This window comes from Nomascus leucogenys, chromosome 2 (genome assembly GCF_006542625.1).
Source record: "Nomascus leucogenys isolate Asia chromosome 2, Asia_NLE_v1, whole genome shotgun sequence".
Taxonomy (NCBI): domain Eukaryota; kingdom Metazoa; phylum Chordata; class Mammalia; order Primates; family Hylobatidae; genus Nomascus; species Nomascus leucogenys.
Genome location: NC_044382.1, coordinates 24,959,163 through 24,974,433, shown reverse-complemented (window position 1 = coordinate 24,974,433; position 15,271 = coordinate 24,959,163). Strand labels below are relative to the sequence as shown.

Below are 15,271 nucleotides of genomic sequence, written 5' to 3'. Positions count from 1 at the left end.
GGGTGCTCAGAAGACTCAAACTCCACCTCTCCCCTGTCCCTGATCACAGCTGGGAAGTGTGTAGCTGTGAAATGTGAGTAGCTGTTTGTACACAGATCCACGAGGAAGCTGCCTCTTTTATGGACACTGCGGACCAGAGGAACTAGAGCTGTGGTCCTCAAATAAAAGGGATTTTTGTCCCTGCCCCAGGATGTCCCATTTTATTCCCACAGAGTGAGACAAAGAGAGTCAGTAAAGGCAACTAAACAGAAGACCATGGCCTGAGGCCTTCTTAGAAAGATGGTATCAAAAAGCTAATGACATGCTTAAGGGGAATCAGAACACTTTGTGTAAATTGAAACTCCTCAGCTATCTGGACTAAGACTACACCAACACCAGTCCTTCATCCCACATCCTATTAAATAAATCTGAATGTAGGTGGTTGTGTTACCTGTGATATTGGTGGCAGTTGGGCCCAGGTTCTCCCTTGATTCCAGAGGTCTTTCCTGATTCCTCTACTACAGAGCTGTGTCAGCATAAATAGTGATCAGTGACATTGTGCATCCTGCAAAAGGTGGCAGTTCCTATACCATCTAGCTGTCCTCTTTGTAAAGGATATATCCCCCCTCATACACACTGCCATCTCCCTGGGCCAGAGACCTTCTTCTAAAGTGAAGGATGCTCTTCACCTCCAGACATAATCAGTCATTAGGCCCTCCTTCTTTGCTTATATAGAACATGCCTTTCCACCCCCGTCCATATGAAGATCTCACCCCACTTCCTTCCTAGATATACTGGAAGTGAATGCTCCTCCTTGTAAGCCAGGGAGGCAGATACCCTCTTAGGGCCTTTTGAAGATAATAACAGAAAAAGATGCCCATCACTCCCTTGTCCTTGGAGGCTATCCACAACCAAGGTAAACCTCAAGAAGAAAACAGCTTGGTGACCAAAGGGGCAAGGTGTGCTTTGGCTATTGAAAGACTGATCAGCTCATGAAGTCAGCAGCCTCCAGCTTTCTTGTTTGCCACCTGCCCTCAGGCCTATCCCTCTACCTACTCCTTCTGAGCTCCACTGTCAACCACTCTTTACTAAGGTTTGAGCTGATAATACATGCCTCCTAACCCCACCCCTACCCCTGTTTAAACAGAAGAGTTTCATAGGAACTTCTGTGAACTGTAAGTCCCCCAAGGACTCTAAAGTATTACTCTCCAGAGGAAGAAATACATGCCTTCTGAACAACAAACAGGGAGACATTTTGAGTATTCTAAAAATCATGTGAAGTGGGAATTACCTGTTCAGCCAACTCTTGAACCAAGCACTGAACTCATTTTTTGCACATTACCCTTAGCAGGCCATTATAGCAGAGCAGGAGAAATTTTGCCCCTTTGAGTCCTTTGAATAATCATTTCTACTGCTTCCAAAGCCAGGCTATGCCTTGCCAAGTGTAACCTATTTTCCAAAGCCATCTGCTTTAGCAATACAGGAAGCCACCAAGGGGCCATGCTTTAGATGCTCTGCTGGCCAAAGCTGCTACTGGAAGGGAAGGGATGCTGCTATTTGCCAGCTACAGTCCCCAAGCTCAGTCCTGCTGGATCCTGTACAATGCACCAACTAGAACTAGGGCAGAGGCCACTGACTTATTGGTCAATAAGCGATTCCTTTCCATATGCCCCGATTCTAATAGGCAAACGTCAGTAGAAGAGTCTCTAGGGCAATACAGTCCACCCCTTGCATGGCTCACCTACTTCCCCACCTGAAAAGGAACACATGGAGAGGTATAAAGGCCATATCCTATCCAGTGCCACCAACTAGCCAACGATGGTGTGTACCTGTGCCAATTGAGGCATGCATTTCATTTTAATTCAATGAGACATTTATTGTACATGAACAAACAATATAAACAAAGGTGTTAGAGCTGCCATGATATCTAGGAATGAGTATCCTCCTAGTAGTTAAAGATGTTCTTTTGCCTGTGTCGAGGGTTTGACTGAGCAACTTGTTCCGTTTCCTGAGCCATTACCTCTCACCATGACCATCAGTTGTGTTTGATTGTTCTCACCACTTGGGAAGGTGTTGTCCCTCAGACCTTCACTTTCGAACTCCACTGGAGGTGACAGAACTCAGGGATGATCTCAGGAGACCAGTGGCCTTCCTCCAGCTCCACAGGGTGAGCCCTGGCCACCTCCTACTAGACATGAGTATTTGTCTTCAGACTCCTAGGAATAAAGCACCCTTTTCTGTGACCCTGCTCATCCCAAACCAGTGTAAGATCTTTTATCGCAGGCAACAGAGATTTCTAAATTCAGCCACCTGGGTCTGCCTCCAGTGTTTTTAGCAAGCACCTCCAACAGAAAAATGATAACAATTAAGTATAATTATTAAGATTTAATAGAGCAATTTTTCTATCTCAGTGCCTTTTTACTATTCTAAGCCCCCTAGTTTTTCTTCCCCTAAATTGGCACTCAGAGCAGTAAAGTTAACATATATATCAGTTGGTCTTTATTATACGTACAATAACTGTCTTATTAAATTGAAATCGAATGCACATCTAGGGGAAAGTTCATTGTAAGTACCAACTCGCAGATAAATACTCGGAGACATAAACAATGAGTGAGGCCAATGCGTTACCAAGCAACAGAGGAAATTGGGGCAGAGGGGGCAGGGGCAGGAATCGAGCTGAAAATGAAGGGACATGGTTTTTTGAAAGAATGGGGTAAGCTCAAAGGTGCAAATTTTGGTAGAAGCTGCCCTAAATTTCTTGTGATATCTCTCACCCTAGAAAAGGCATTGAGGAGTGGGGAATTGTAATTACAAGTTCAACATAATCAGGGAGGCTTGGAAAATGTATAAATACATATACACACATACTTTCTTCCTGGGGAATGTTTAACACTTGGTCAATGAATAAATAGCCTATCCAGCTATTGCAAATGTTAAAGAGGGTGTGGGGTTGAGTGTATGTGTGAAAATATGCTGCTGCTTGGATGGTCTTTAGCCTCTTGACTCACTTTATTCTTCCCCCTCCCCTTCCTTTCCCTCCTCCTCTTCTTAGGACAAGACAAGCGCTCTGAGCCTCAGCAATGTGGCAGGCGTGTTCTACATCCTGATCGGAGGACTTGGACTAGCCATGCTGGTTGCCTTAATCGAGTTCTGCTACAAATCCCGTAGTGAATCCAAGCGGATGAAGGTGGCATCGTCTTCCCGGGCCTTTTTCCTAACCTGTTCTGTGATGCAGCTGGGTTTCCTGGGAGTCCCTTTGCTAGAAAGGGTGGGGAATGACAGGTGGTTGGGGTCAGCACAAGACAGGAAGCAGGAAGCTGTTAGGAGGAAGGTGACGGGGACAAAGGCAGCCATGAGAAAGGAAGGAAGATGGGATGTGTCAGGCCAGACACAAGGCCCAAGAAAACAATTGCATTTGTCAGAGAGGGGTCGGTGAGATTGAAGGTTAGTGGTTTACATGGACAGGCAGCACAGCGAGAGGCAAGAGTGATGGCTACCAAGGCTCATTCTCTCTGAAGTTGCATCAGAAGTGTGGCTGCAGAACAAAGGAAACGATGTCTACCCTCTACTCTGTGCTGACCTTGTCATACCTGGTGAATTGGGTCTTTTCTTAGGCTCCACTCTAAGAAATAGACATTGACAAAGAGGACCATGTGCAGAGAAAGGTAAGCAGATTAGTGAGATGACCCCAAACCACATCAAATGTAGCTAAAGGGAACTGGAGAAGAGAATTGTGGAGGATTTAAGAGCTGTCTATAAAATACCAATATTTTTCAAGTGGAAAAAGAAAACAGGCTAGTTCTATTGAGTCCCAAAGTATGCAACAAGAACAGATGACTAAAGGTGATAGAGGATAAATGTTAACACGATACACTAAATTTACTCTTCTGAAAGAGCTCTCTAAAAAAGACTAGAATATCCTAAAAAGTAGCAAGCTTCAACATCACTGAAGGTATATAAGTAAAGGATGAATAACTCTTGACAAAAATATGGATTCAAGCATCAAAAGGGAGTTTGGATTAAATGATCTTCAAGGCCCCTCAACATTTAGCTTCAGTAAGAAATTATTTGTGGAAGTTAATCATGTGAACCATACCATGAGCAAGGCATCATGAGGACTCAGAGAGGAGGGAGGTGCACTCTATGATCTTCAGCACCTTTCACCTTCCACAAAGAATGGGCACAAAATAATTACTCAGTGAGGCAACCTATGGTATAGATAGGAAGGCCTATAGGATTTAGAGAAGAAAGATTGAAGAAGGCTTCCAGGAAGATGCCAAAATTCAGAAGGACAGGTGGGATCTAGATAGAGAAGGGAAGAGAAGTACAGTCCCTCTGGGCAATGTAGCCATGGTGATATGCTGACCTATACTATTACCTTGATTTGACAAGACTAAAAGATCCTTTGGTAGAATTTGCTTTATTAGAATGTACCCTAAGAAGCCTACTTTTCAACAGACATTTGCCTCCAAGCTCAGTATGCCCACTCTTGGATCCAAACATAGCCTCCTGCCCAGCCTCTCCCTGCCTTGGACCCTCAATCCTACACATACCTCTGGGGTCACCCTTGGAGAAGACATCTCTGAGCATTTGCTCATTCTGTTTAGAAATTCTGTATTTAGTTCTGTACATGAGGAGCTGGGGGCCTTCTGTCCTGGCATTCAGCATTTCCCTGTCAGCCTACCTACCCCACTCCCACCCTAGCAATCTGCTCTCCTCACGTACTCCATACCTTCGCCCCCACCTCATGTTCCCACTCATGTGCCTTTTTATGGGCCAATCCCTCACCCTGTCTTCTGTTTCATAGAGCCCATTTAAAAGGCAACTTCTCCAAGACACAACAAGGAACAATTAAGGAATGGAAGTTCAACGACATTTCACCAGGGACCTAGGAACACCCCAATCCTACTCTTGACCAGCTCATCCATCTCCAGGTCCCTCTCAGGTCCTCTCAAACGACAAGATCTACAAAGGCATGGGCTTCAGACTATGCCTAAACCCAGACACTCTAAACCCAGTGTAGACCTCCAAGGAGCTTGGCTGCACACACAATGACTCCTAGAACCTACTCAAAGCTCTTTGACCATTCCATTCAAAACACAGGACTAAAGACTCTCCTACATTACCCTCCAAAATGAGGAAAGGTTACTCCGGCGGCAAAAAAGGGGAACAGGACAAGAACTAGGGAGCTACAACCTGTACCATCCCTCAAAACCTTCTCTATAGACCATGACTCAAGCCAGAGGCCCAGAGTTGGCCCAGTACAGATTATAAGGAGTTCCTTTCTTCTCACTGCTTGTCTAAGACAGTACAGCATCATCATCTAGAGTAGAAGCTCTGGAGAATGAACGTCTGGGCATAAATTCTTTCTGCTCCCTTTGTTAACTATGTCATCTTAGGTTTTAGTAACTCTCTGACCCTCATTTTATTTATTTATTTATTTTTTTGAGACAGAGTCTTGCTCTGTTGGCCAGGCTAGAGTGTAGTGGCATGATCTTGGCTCACTGCAACCTCCACCTCCTGGGTTCAAGCAATTCTCCTGCCTCACCCTCCCGAGTAGCTGGGATTACAGGCATGTGCCACCACGCCTGGCTAATTTTTGTATTTTTAGCACAGATGGGGTTTCACCATGTTGGCCGGGCTGGTCTCAAACTCCTGACCTCAGATAATCCACCCACCTCAGCCTTCCAAAGTGCTGGGATTACAGGCATGAGCCACCACACCAGGCCTCTCATCCTCTTTTTCTATAAAATGGAGGCAGTGGTCGTATATACCTCATAAAATTGTTGTAAGGATTGTATGAAATAATGGATATAAAGAGCTTGGCAAAATTCCTGGGCCCCAGTAAGCCCTCAGTAAATAATAATGACAATGATAACTAGTATTTCAAATAATAGTTGTTACTAGTGGCCAGATACATCCTCCTTAAAACTTTCCTTTTATTATCCCTATTTACATGAGCTAGGGTTCTTAAGCTATATAGATTGTGAGTTCCTTAAGGTAAGGAGTTGTGTGGACATCCCACACACTGAGAGTAAGTATTAGTAAAATTAACGTGAAATTGTATCCAAAGGAGAAAATCTCTTAGAGGATGAGGTAGGGCATGGGAGGGAGCTGCTCTTAGTTAAAGCAAGTATTGCCGTCAAAACCACCCAGTCTAGGAATTACAAACAATATCATCCAAGGGGCAGTTTTGGCCCCAGGTTTGTGCTCATGAACTATGACGAGACCAGTCATCCACCAAGCAGGAAAGCTCCTGGACATCCAGCCCTTTCTCTGGGATTACAGTGACTCCCAATAATCATAACCAGTGCCAGGTGGTGGTGCCAGAGTGGCTAATGCCGGGGATCCTCTTAAAACTAGGACCATGTTGACGTTCACTGAAGTCACACTATTTAGATTAAAATGAGAATCTTTCAAAGAGGCCACTGACTCATGGCATAGCTTCTTGGGGACATTCTCACCCTTCCCTTTACAATGAAGATGTTAAATTTTTCAGAAGCCAACATCAGGATCTCTTGGAATCATTAATATAATGTCTTCCACCACAATCTTCTAGAATTAATTCCATTGATTGGTGTGACTTCTACCCAACTCACTGAGGCTCCTAATAGAATTTTCCATCTTCCAACTGCAGAAAAGATACTTTCTTTATTAATCAACCCAGCCTTAATTGTTGATGCTCCATCAATTCCTCTCTTATCCGAAAGAGATAAGACAAATGCATTCAACTTGCCTCTCAGACTTTTCAGCTTTGCAGCTCTCTTTATTATTCTGTGCTTAGCTTTCTCCAAAAGCAATTAGTTCTTTTCAGAAGTACAGCCCCCAACCTTACAGAGAGACCCAAATTGATGATGACATGGGCATTTGATGAGAGTTTTCCCTCTCATTTCTTTCCATTATAACAGTATTTGGCCCACTCTTTTTTTTTTTTTTTTTTTTTTTTTTTTTTTTTTTTGAGATGGAGTCTTTCTCTGTGGCCCAGGCTGGAGTGCAGTGGTGTGATCTTGGCTCACTGCAAACTCTGCCTCCCAGGTTCACGCCATTCTCCTGCCTCAGCCTCCTGAGTAGCTGGGACTACAGGCGCCTGCCACCATGCCCAGCTATTTTTTTTGTATTTTTAGTAGAGACGGGGTTTCACCATGTTATCCAGGATGGTCTCGATCTCCTGACCTCGTAATCCGCCCACCTCGGCCTCCCAAAGTGCTGGGATTACAGGTGTGAGCCACCGTGCCCGGCCAAGCCCACTCTTTTTTTTCTTTTTTATATTTTTTATTTTATTTTATTTTATTTTATTTTATTTTATTTTGAGACAGAGTCTTGCTCTGTTGTCCAGGCTGGAGTTCAGTGGTGCAATCTCGGCTCACTGTAACCTCTGCCTCCCAGGTTCAAGTAATTCTCCTACCTCAGCCTCCCGAGTAGCTGGGACTACAGGCACGTGCCACCACACCTGGCTAATTTTTTGTGTTTTTAGTAGAGACAGCGTTTCACCATGTTAGCCAGGATGGTCTCGATCTCCTGACTTCGTGATCCACTGCCTTGGCTTCTGAAAGTGTTGGGACCACAGGCGTGAGCCACCATGCCCCGCCCTTGGCCCACTCTTATGGCCTTAAGCCCCTAAACTTGTTCAGGGTCATCTTCTCATGTGTCTCAACAGTGCTTAAAAACATCTTCCTCACTCTTCATGGATGAAAGAACGAGAGAAAGGGGGGCAGAAAAGAGAAAGAAGGGCGGGAGAGAGAGAAAGAGATGAAAGGAAGAGAAAAAGGAAAGATGATTTTTCAGTAACTTTTATGTTCGAAGTGATCTCTGCACATTTTCATTAACCATGCAATAGGTTGTTCTTACAATCCTACAGATGAAATAAAGGTTCAAAGAAGCTAAGTAGCTTTTCCTGGCTAGGTCACAAAAGCTAGAAACTGAAAAACCAGGAATTAGACCTCCAACATGGTCTCCCCAAAGCCTGGACTTTTGGTACTAGCCAAGCCACTTTTCCTAAATCTCTCTGTCCTCCTTCAACCACATGGCAATGGATCATTTTTGAGTACCTATTGTCTGTTCTTCCAGTCCCAGCCACAGTGCTGCTCACAAAGACAAATAAAATGTAGCTCTACCCTTCACTTCCCCTCATCTGACTGACTACAGTATTTAAACCCTTGCTGGGTGTTGATGAGTCTCTTTCCCCTTTGACATGTCGATGAGCAGGACAAGTGTCACACAGATAGTGGGAAGGTGCCCTACACGCATCCCTTCCACAAAGACATACTGAGCACCACTGCGTGCTGGGCAAGGCTCGGCACTGGGGATACAGTCAAGAACAAAACAGACACTGCTTCTTTTCTCAAGAAGCTCAGAGTTTGATGGGGAAGACAGAACGTAAGCAAACACATGTTCAATGAGTGTTAGTGAAAAAAATGCCCAGTGCTGTCAAGTATAGAGCAGAGGCCTCTCCTGATAAAAGAATGGGGCAGTCAGAGTAGCTTCCCTGAGAAACTGATAATTAACAGAATCAAAGCATGAAAAGAATTAACCAGGAAAATGAATTGCCAGCCATACACAAGTGTCAGAGACCCAAAGACGTGAACTCTTGCCCAGAAAGGGGAAGAAGGCCAAGGAGACTGGAACACAGACTGACGGAAAAGGGTGATATGTGAAAGTGGGAGACTCAGAGAGGGACTTCAGGCAGCTCATAACATTTCGGTCTAATTCAAATTGTCATATAATAGCAGAAAATACATAACCTAAGACACATTGCAAATTGAATAAAATCTCAGGTCCCCTGCCCCTCCCCTCTGCCTGGGCAAACAGACTGGCTCCTGAATCCTTAGCTGATATTAAGGGCAGCAAAGTATTATTCACCACCTCACTCCCAAAGGAAAATAATCCCCAGCCTCTCTTGCCCCCACGAGAGACGCTGACCTTTCAAAATTATATATGGCTGTGCTAACAGGGCATGTTTAAGCTACCGCAATTGAGGGCTTGCACATTTTCCTGGAATTAATGAACAGCTGAGAGACTTGATAACTCAAGGGGAGCGTCCTCCGCAGCAGGTGGTCACTGGTGCTTTGCACATCTGCCTGAGCAAGGACATTACGGAAGTTTAAGCTTTGATTAGGATAGTCTATGATGTGCAGAGGCTGAGCACACACTTCTTAGAAAAGCAAGTGGCTGAAAAGTTAGGATGCAATCACTGTTAGGAAAATAAGGTCCTGAAGGGCCAATTTTAGGGTCTTTAAGTTGGATTTTTTACTCATCCCTTTGTCTCTGAATATCAGTTCCAAAAACACCACCACCACCCTCAAGGATGAACTTTAAGAATGGCTGGCATGTCAAGGAGGGATAATGGAAAGCCACATTCCCAAAGGCTAGGGGAGAAATGACAGCAGTTTATGACAGCTTAGCCATGACGGGGGGTGGGGGGTGTGGGGGGAGTAGGAAGAATCACATTTAGAAGGTCATTCATCTTGTCACTAGGTCACATATAACTGTTACCTTAAACAAGTCAATCATTGTCATCAGGTTCTCTGTAAAGTAAAAGGGACAAATTAGATCATGTGGTTCAACTTTGCTTGCATTTTAGAATCACCTGGGGAGCTTCTAAAACTCCAGATGTCCCAGGCCATACACCACACCAGCATCTCTAGGGTAGGATTCAGGCATCAGGGTTTTTTCCCCAAAACTCCCTGGATGGTTCCAATGTGCAACCAAGTTTAAGAACTAGTGATGTAGTTGACATTAAGCATTGCTTTCCACTGCAAAGTTTGGACTCCATTTATCATTTCTCTTGACTTTCATAAATGTATTCGAAAAGAAGCCAGTAAGAAGGTAGTAACCACCCATGATAAGGGTATGGAGTCATTGACCTTTGAGAAGTGCTCAGCTTCCTTGAATACCAACTCTAATGATGTGACCTTCAAGATTTTTAGTTACATGCCTGGCTAAATTATCTCAGACTTTGGCAAGCACCAATGTTGACTAGGTTATCAATCTTGTCCTTTAAGACAAATTCATGAAGTACCAACAACTTCAAGGGAATATTATGAAAATATGTGAGCCTTCTGAGGAACAAAGGCCAGGGTGATATGTGTAAACTTTAGTGGGTTTTTTTTCCTTAATTAAAGGGATGTGGCAGAGAAAAATCATGAATGATAGACATTCCAAGCTAATCTATAGAAGTTTCCATATTTCCCACAGATATAAATAAAATGTTATTTTCTCTTCAATATTTTTAGGTGAGGATAAGAAACCATTAATTTATCATATTTTCATTTTACATTTCCCAGGTGTAGCTTCAAGGTAGTATTTATTTGGCCTTTGACTTAGAAGAATGCAATCCAGGTCACACTTTTTCTTCAATGGAAGACAGCCAAGGGAGAATGTAAATAAATCAAGTCATGGGTTTGAGGAGGAGACAGAACCAGTGTGGGTGTTGCATCATATGGGGCAAATCTGTCTGAATCATGGATTTTAAAAAGAACATTTTAAAACATTGTCAGAACTGCCAGTAATACAAGGATAGCAGGGGAAAAAAATGGGTCAAAACTGCCCTGTTTATCTCTGTCTGGCCACAGAAGGTTGACTGATTTCTCTGGTCACTAGAATAATGGCAATATGTAAGAGAGAAAGTCATAGACTTTTTGAGACGGATCCTAGGTGGTTGGTGTTTCTTAGACAAATTCAAAAGCATCACTATGCATCTAATTGCTTACGGGATACACTGTGGGATAGCTGAGGATTGAGAAGACATGGCCCTTGCCCTCCTACAGAAAGCTGTCTTACAGAAGACAAAACTTACACACTGGAGGCAGAACCATTACAAGAGAATGTATACTGCATGAGTACAAGATGAGAGGAGCCAGCACTTACAGCAGGCTGGTGTAGTCTAGGAAGGCTTCAAGAAGACAGTGAGAACAGAATGCACCTTGAACAAGAGGTAGGGTTGGTCCCATTGAAAATTCTCCTTTATATTCATTCCCACCAAGAAACCAAACCCCACCTCAAAAATTCTGTGATTGTTTCTTAATGGAAAGTTTGAGATGGACAGTAAAAGATAAGGGTCTGGATTTCCTGTCATCAATGGTCTTTCTCCAAAGGAACACTCAACAGAATGCTTCCTCTTGTCTAAGACGATATGGTTCTAGACCTACTTTGTGGTCTTGAATATCCCACTTAACTCATCTGATTCTGGGGTGATCCTTGGAGTCCTTTTCAGACCTAGAATTCCGACATTCTAGAAGTCACAAGCTTAGTGGCACTGATCTCTTATGTCAGTCTGGAAGTACAGGGTCTACATGCTGATGGGAAGCAGTTGATGCACAGATGATAATCTTTGGAATGCATTCTCATTTTATTTAGCACATGTTCCTTTCCAATTACATTTTGCATATTGTATTATTCAAACGAGTCCTACATTCCCTTAACACATGCTGCTATAGAGGTAAGCTAGAATTTTTTCTGAAGTAAATCAGAGGTAGTTTTCCATTTTAACCCAACAATATCACACCCTCAATTTATTTGAATATTTCAAAGCATTTTTCATGTGGTAGCACCATTCTTGCTAATAACAGTGTGTAGGGACATCAGTACAAGATGAGAGGAGCCAGCACTTACAGCAGGCTGGTAATGACATAATCATATGTCATAGACATGGAGGTTTAAAAGTTCTAGAACACTAAGGAGATATGTACAGTCACATGACTAGTTGATGTAATAACCAGAACTAGAATCCAAGTTTCCAAACCCCATTCTTAGAAGGTTTTCCACTTAGTTGTGTTGCTACATCACACATTAATCAATAATACCAAGGAAATATTCCACCTTTGGAAATCACAGAATGTAAGAATAAGAAAGGATCTTCTGTCTCACCCAATCTAACACACTTCATTGAACATTCAACTTGAGGCTAAGAGAGGGGATCAGACATGTCCAGGGCCAAGTGATAGTTTTCTTCATTCCTGAGAATTCAGAATTAGCATTGTAGAATAGGAAAGGGGGTGGATGGGGAAGCAGAGTTGGATTTACATTTGAAGTCCAGTCTTGACTCATTCCCATTGCCTGTCATTGCCAAGGACCCGGGGAAGAACCCCCGGTCCTCCTGAAAAGGGTTTTTGTTTGATCCCACAGCAATCCATCAACGAAGCCATACGGACATCGACCCTCCCCCGCAACAGCGGGGCAGGAGCCAGCAGCGGCGGCAGTGGAGAGAATGGTCGGGTGGTCAGCCATGACTTCCCCAAGTCCATGCAATCGATTCCTTGCATGAGCCACAGTTCAGGGATGCCCTTGGGAGCCACGGGATTGTAACTGGAGCAGATGGAGACCCCTTGGGGAGCAGGCTCAGGCTCCCCAGCCCCATCCCAAACCCTTCAGTGCCAAAAACAACAACAAAATGAAACGCAACCACCACCAACCACTGCTACCACAAGAAGGATGATTCAACAGGTTTTCCTGAAAAATTGGAAAAATATTTTGCTGTCCCTTTTCCTTTTTTGATGTTCTTTCACCCTTTTCTGTTTGCTAAGTGAGGATGAAAAAATAACACTGTACTGCAATAAGGGGAGAGTAACCCTGTCTAATGAATCCTGTGTCTCTGACAGCAGAGTCGCTGGAACACTAATGAGGAAACTGCACTGTTTTATTTTAATTCAGTTGTTAGTGTGTCTTAGTGTGTGCAATTTTTTTTTCTTACTAATATCCATGGTTTGCAGGTTCTGTTAGGCCCTTTCCTTCTCCTTACTTCTTATCCCCAACTCCCTACCCACCCCTCTTCAGTTTTCAGATTGGAGATTCAAGATTTGTTCCACTTTACAAGCAAGAGGAAAAAAAGCAACCTTCAAACTAATTCTCCATGGGGGCTGTCCATGTTACCCTCCACTCCTTGGCCCCAAGCCTTTGATGGAGACAGACATTGTTGGAGAAGTGGGCTGCCTTCCCCAAGTAGGGCACTGCTTAAGCACTGATTTAGTGGAGAACACAGGTGAAAATCAACTCAGGATGAGGGTGGTGGAGAGGGCAGGGGCAGATGTGCAGTCAGAGAAGGACTCCTGAAGTTACTGCTGCTCAGAAAAACAGTTCCTTTAATGTGAAAGAGCCATTTCATAGGTCATAGGTATGGTATATTTCTTCAGAGTCAACCTTGGCCCTGAGAAGTATGTCCTTCTGGTGTGCTCAGGCTCAATGGCAGTCTGTTGGCTGAAGGCACTTGGCCTCCTAAACCAAGCAGAATTTTGGGAAGAAATAACAGCCAGGGAGATATTGCCTATGATTCTCACTTTTTCTTTGCCTGGCATCTAAGCAGGAAGCCACTGTGGGGTAGACTCTTTTCTTCTGTGGAGCCTCTGACATGGGGAGCAATGTTAAGCAAGCTAAATGTAAAAGAAAGGTGACAGAATAATTTTGGAAGAGGAAGCCTCATCAAAAGCCCACACAAAATAGAGCTTCCCATGATGTGCCCTATCCTAGGTTTGAGAAAACACGTATGAAGTTTATGCTGAAGCAAAGAACTTGGATTTTTATGTTAATATAAAGTGTTGTTTTAGCATGTGGCCAGATAACGCTCTGTCATCTTTAAAAAGTGAGATACCCAAGGAAATAATTGAAGAAGTATAGGGAGATGATGGATTAAGTTGATAATGACATTTGGGGCAACTTAAGACTTTTGATCCCAGGTTCTAACCCAAGGAGGCTGACCTGCCCCCAGCTAAGATAGCATGAGGACATTGTATTCCAATATACCTATGATTGGGGCTACAAAGCTGAACTAAAGCAAGATTGGTGAAGTGGCAGGGTTTATAGAGAGAAGCCCAGGCTAAGTTCAACTTTGGTTGGAAGTGAGAATCCCTGACATATAGCTTTCTTGGAGATCCCAACTCTCATTCTTGGTGCAACTGGCTTCCAGCTCTCCAGCAGTCACTTTTCTTGGTGCATGATTCAGTATGTGCCATGTGTCATTAGCTTTTACTGATAACCGTACTCTGGCTTGTTCCCTTATCCCCTACTTCTATCCAATTTTCTCTGCTAGGGGTTATCATTAGCAATTGACATGCTGAAGGTTTTGGAGCCTACCTAGGGGTAGGTGCAGCTTGATTGGCTTTTCTGTGGATCCTCTCAGTGCACCCACACCATCTCTATGTCTCTCCACTCTCCTGCCATCAGCCATAGCAAAGAATCCTTCCAAAATCAAACTCTTCACTTTTTCAACTCAAGTGTTGTTGTTTAGTCTCTCGCGTGTCATTGTGGGCATGGTTCGTGAAACCGGACCCTCAAGACGGATGATTGCTTTTAACTGCTGCCAGCTGATGTCTCTCAACCCCTGCCCTCACACAAGATTTTTCTCAGCCTTCAGCCTACCACTGCAGAATCCGATGTGACCCACCATTAGGGAGTCTGCATCTTGGAAGAGTTGGAAATAACCCTTTAACATCAACATGCTTCAAAGACTTTTTGCCTTTGGCCTGGTAAGACGCCTCTCCAGCTACTGAGCCCACAAGTAACATGAGTGGATAAAGAGAGACTTGTTTGTGCTAGAAATGAGGGTCTATGCTATGAGGGGGTCCAAGACTCTGGCGAAATATGCTTTTTCATCAATGGAGAAATGAAAGGAAAACAAAAGCAAGAAAAAAGTTAACTTGTACTATGTATTTTTACTACACTTTTCTTAAAAATAGAGCATTGGGAAAACTCTGAAAGAGACTGACATTTTTCTCAACAGGAATCCATACTTAACAGTTCTGGCTTTCATTAAATTTTGCTCTTTGGTACCTGGGCCTTTTATTTAACATCTATATTTGTTTTAACTCTCTTGGCAGATGTGTGAAAGGATTCTTGCTTGATCAAACACTAAGTATTTTTTTGGTTCCTGTTTTTCTTTCAAATAGCCAGGTTTTTTTCTTTTGGTATTTGCATAAAATGAAAATATCACCGAATATTAAATCACTGTGGATCCATTATCTACTTTTCATATTTGTCCATTCCATTTTTGTGCCATTTCTGAAGCCAGGGCACTAGAGATTATTTCCTTATGGCAGAGCCTAAGACTAGTAGGTTTTTAACTGTGACCACTGTTTCTAACTGACAAACAGCTCTCGAGTCATTTCAGCTGAACTAGAACATTGTGAGTTATTCATCCAAATTGGATAACCACAACAATAACAAAAGGCAAACAGTGGTATTTGGCTTCCAGGAGCTACAATTCCAATTGCATAAAAACCAGGGCTTGACTTGCAGCCATCACAGTACCTCTAAGGAACTGGATGGTTCACATGGAATGTCTCCCAGACATCCCCAAACTGGA

The 15,271-nt window shown here is 43.4% G+C and overlaps 1 protein-coding gene across 3 annotated transcripts in view; it reads left to right on the top strand.

Annotated features, from left to right (window-relative positions):
• Positions 1 to 14,927, top strand: part of GRIA1 (glutamate ionotropic receptor AMPA type subunit 1) — a 316,539-nt gene extending 301,612 nt beyond the window's left edge. For all 3 annotated transcript variants that reach the window (XM_003276553.2, XM_003276554.2, XM_030826132.1), the window contains exons 15-16: positions 3,032 to 3,166; positions 12,082 to 14,927. In XM_003276553.2, the coding sequence (XP_003276601.1) occupies positions 3,032 to 3,166; positions 12,082 to 12,282 (336 nt within the window). In that variant the 3' untranslated portion in view covers positions 12,283 to 14,927. The remainder of the gene's footprint in view (positions 1 to 3,031; positions 3,167 to 12,081) is intronic.
• Positions 14,928 to 15,271: the final 344 nt, after the last annotated feature.